At 46.1% G+C, this 4116-nt stretch overlaps 1 protein-coding gene across 1 annotated transcript; it reads left to right on the forward strand.

The window, feature by feature from the left end:
- The first annotated feature begins 2852 nt into the window (after window positions 1–2852).
- LOC139153536 (olfactory receptor 5AR1-like) lies at window positions 2853–3809 on the forward strand. Its single transcript, XM_070727600.1, has one exon. It carries the CDS (start codon window positions 2853–2855, stop codon window positions 3807–3809), a length of 957 nt encoding a protein of 318 aa, XP_070583701.1.
- The last annotated feature ends 307 nt before the right edge of the window (window positions 3810–4116 follow it).

Below are 4116 nucleotides of genomic sequence, written 5' to 3' on the forward strand. Positions count from 1 at the left end.
CCACAGAAAGAGGAGAAGAAAGCCAGAGAGAGAGCCGGATGGGGCGGGTGAGTGTGCGGGGGCAGCCGCAGGAGGAGGAGGAGGAAGAGAGGAGGAGAAGCTGCAGCTGTCACCTCCGCTGCGGCCACCCTTTTCTTCAGAGCCGCGCTGGGCTCCAAAGCAGCGCAAAGCTCTCCGTGCCTCCTCTGCGGCTGGAAGACTCCTTGGGGAAGGCGGCTGCAGGAGTAGTAGTAGGAGAAGGGGACCGGGAAGTGAGAGGGGGGGAGTCCTAGGCAAGCCTCCTCTAGCGGTCCTGCTCCAGCCCCGTCTTGGCCCTTCCTTGCACTGGGCTCACTTCTTCGGCATCAAACTTTTGACGGGGGAGGGGGGAGACACTGTGAGGTCGCCGGTTTTGCCTGCCCTGCCTGCTGCGGCAGCAGCAGCGGCTGCTCCGGGCGCAGCACACGGTTGCTCCCGCGGCGGCTGTTGGGGCTGAGGGAATCCCCCTCTCCCCCCGGCTTTCAGTCGCGTGAAAAGAATGCGGGAGAGGCTCCCCCCCAAAAAAATCCCCGCCGTCAGCCGGAGTTCCTTTTTGTTGGCAGGGCGGGCTGGCGGGAACGAAGGGGTTGGGTTGGTTTTGTTTTGTTTTTCTCCTCAGGAACGCAGGCGACGCTCCGGTTAGAAAAGTCCATAGATGGGGAGGAGGAGGAGGAAAGGGGACCGCGCAACCTCATCCTCGTCATCCGCACCGACCTGCCCTTCTTCCACATTGGGTGGCCGGTTCTCCTCATATAAGACCGCGGCAGCGGCGGAAAGCTTCGCCGCGCTCCCCTCGCGCTCTCGCCGTGGCTTTGAAAGGAGCTGGCAAACTTAAAGGATGGGGCGTGATTAATTGGGGAGGACTGGGGACCGGTGGAAGGAGAGAGGCGAGTGCGGGAGGGGCGGCCCCGCCGCTTCACTTCAAAGCGATCTTCTGCCCAAACTGCCGGGAGAGTAAGGAGAGATTGCGGAGCTTAAGACTAACCTCCCGAGCGGGAAAGCGCTCCGAGCGGTCCTAAAGCTGAGGGTCTCCTGTGCGAGGTAGCTCCTATCTGCCCCCCCCTCTCCCATCAAAAGTTTGATGCCGAAGAAGTGAGCCCGGCGCAAGGAAGGGCCAAGGCGGGGCTGGAGCAGGACTGCTAGAGGAGGCTTGCCTAGGACTCCCACCCTCACTTCCCGGTCCCCATCTCCAGCGGCCGAACATGGTCGTCCTCCCCTCGGAGCCTCCCCGCCGCAGAAGAGGTGGGGAGAGCTTTGTGGTGCTTTAGAGCCCGGCGTGTCACCGAAGGAAACAGTGGCCGCAGCGGCTTCTCCTCTGAGCAGGCAGCGGCTCCTAAGCCGGCTCCAAGTTCCGGCGCAGCTTTACCTTGCCCCCCCACGGAATCACGGCGGGGGTGGCAATCAAATGGGAAATCCCAACTCTGACAGTCACAAGACAGGGAAATCCCTGTGGAGGCTCCTAGGAAGCTGCCCGGCTGTTTTAAAAGGTGACCGCTGGGCTGGGGGGCTTCCCAGCAACCTCCCGAACCCCGAACTTTTGCCGAACTTCCGGGTTCGGGGTTGGGGGGTGCTGGGAAGCCCCCCAGCCCAGTGGTCACCTTTAAAAACAGCCGGGCGGCTTCCCAGGAGCCTCCGAACGCCGAACCCGGAAGTTCGGGTTTGGCGTTCGTAACACGAAAAAAGTTCGTAAGAAGAGGCAAATTTTTTCTGAACCCCGGGTTCGTATCATGAGTTGTTCGTAAGACGAGGGGTTCGTATCTTGAGGTACCACTGTAGTGTAAAGAAGAATGGTTTTCAGGAAAAGAAAGGTGTGCAGAGGTACAATCGATGATATTGGTGTAAACTACATTTTCCCCCTTACTTCTTATTTCATTTCTTCAAATCATTTAGCACACCATTTCTTATTCCTTTTCTGCACTTTGTATAGCACTATTTATTCCAAAAGGGAATAGAATGTTGGGTACATACATACACAGAAATAAAAACCGAAACACACTCACATTTATTAGCAGGTACAATTCCCAACAACTTAGCAGCTGAAAATATCAGGGGATAATATCCCAGATGGCATTAAATAGCATTTAAGCTTTCTCCTTCTACTTGTAGAATCTGAAAGTAAGGAAAGAAACACTTGCAATATTCCTGGTAAATATTTATTAATGACAATACAAATTAAAGTTAAAAAAATTTAAAAGTGGATTTCACATATTTTACCATCATACAGGACTTTTTGTATTGAATTTGTATAAGAATTTGACACTAAAAAATTACTTAGAATGCTTTGACTGTACACCAATTGGCAACAGAGGCTTGCCAAAGACAGATTCATTCATAATAATGAAATACTGAAATACTTATTGGGACTTAATTCCACACTTACATATTTTTGTGTAATTGCATGATACAACTTTCACAGCAAATGTGATTGACTTAACAATTCATAACTTTAATATCCAGAACTCTTGGTTTTCATCTCAGCTAAAGGAAACTTATCTTCAGTTTGATATTTAGATGTTCAAACCTAAAGAACATTGTTATGAGAATAAATTTTCCTGAAAATAGTAATCATCTTAAAGATCTAATTTTGTGTTTGAATATTGTAACCTGTATAGGCAGAATCTTCTGCATGGTTTTATTGATGCAATCTTATTGATTGGCATTGTAGTAGCTAGTACAGAATTTATAGTAACAATATTTCAGTTTCAGAATTGTTTTCAAATAAAAGCTATACTGCTGAAATACTTTAAACATACTGCTTTCTTTCCCAGGATATAAACAGAAGGGAATTCTGGATTCACCTCTTTCCTTGAATCCAGCATCCATTGTGAAAGATCATGGATAAAGGAAATCAGTCTGTCATAGCAGAATTCATTCTTACAGGATTCACAGATAATCCTAAAATGCAGTTGATGCTTTTTATCATCTTCTTCTTGGTTTATCTTGTTACAGTAATAGGGAATCTTGGGATGATTGTGTTGATCTCTGCCGAACCCCATCTTCACAACCCTATGTTTTTTTTCCTGGGTAACCTCTCCTTTGCTGATCTCTGTAACTCCTCAGCCATTGCTCCTAAAATGTTGGTTGATTTCTATGCTGAAACTAAAAAGATTTCATACAATGGTTGCATTATGCAACTGTTTGTATTTGCCTTGTTTGCAAATATTGAGTGCCTTTTGCTGGCTTTAATGGCCTATGATAGGTATGTGGCCATCTGCAATCCACTTCTCTATTCGGTCATTATGTCCAAAAGGACCTGTCAAGAACTGATGACTGTTGCATATTTTATAGGGGTAGTAAATGCAATGATAAATACTTCCTGCACATTTCGACTGTCATTCTGCAGATCTAATATTGTCAATCATTTCTTCTGTGATGAACCTCCACTGCTCATTCTCTCCTGTTCTGATACCTACATCAGCGAGATAGTGATATTTGCCTTTGTTGGCTGTATTGAAGGAATCAGCATTGGAATGATTCTTGTATCCTATGGTTATATTTTGGGTACAGTCCTGAGAATGCGCTCTGCTGAGGGCAGGCACAAAGCATTCTCCACCTGTGCTTCTCACCTGACAGCTGTTGGGATATACCACGGGACAATACTCTTCATGTACTTTCGGCCCAGCTCCAGCTATTCCATGGACCAAGACAAATGGGCCTCATTGTTCTACACAGTTGTGATCCCCATGCTTAATCCTTTGATCTACAGCCTGAGGAATAAGGAGGTGAAAGACGCTGTGTCAAAATTACTTCACCATATGTGGACTTGGAAAGGGAATAATATTGTTTTATAATAACTGGAAAATGATATACAAAACATTTAGCTAGATACCCCATGGTATGTTACAAATGATACATCACTAATGGGCGGTGGGCTAAAGAGACCAAAAAAATGGGAGTCAATCTCAAAATTTGGACATCATTTTTTTATATATATACTCTGTGTGTGTGTGTGTGTATGTATATATATATATATATTTAATGTAGCTAAAAATATATCAAATATTTTCATTAAATTCTCAAAGAATTAAACAAGCAATTAAACAAACAATATTTAATTTACCTTTATATTATCTAGCAATATATTTTGAAGAGTGTTCT

The sequence above is a fragment of the Erythrolamprus reginae genome, chromosome 1 (assembly GCF_031021105.1).
Source record: "Erythrolamprus reginae isolate rEryReg1 chromosome 1, rEryReg1.hap1, whole genome shotgun sequence".
NCBI classification, from domain to species: domain Eukaryota; kingdom Metazoa; phylum Chordata; class Lepidosauria; order Squamata; family Dipsadidae; genus Erythrolamprus; species Erythrolamprus reginae.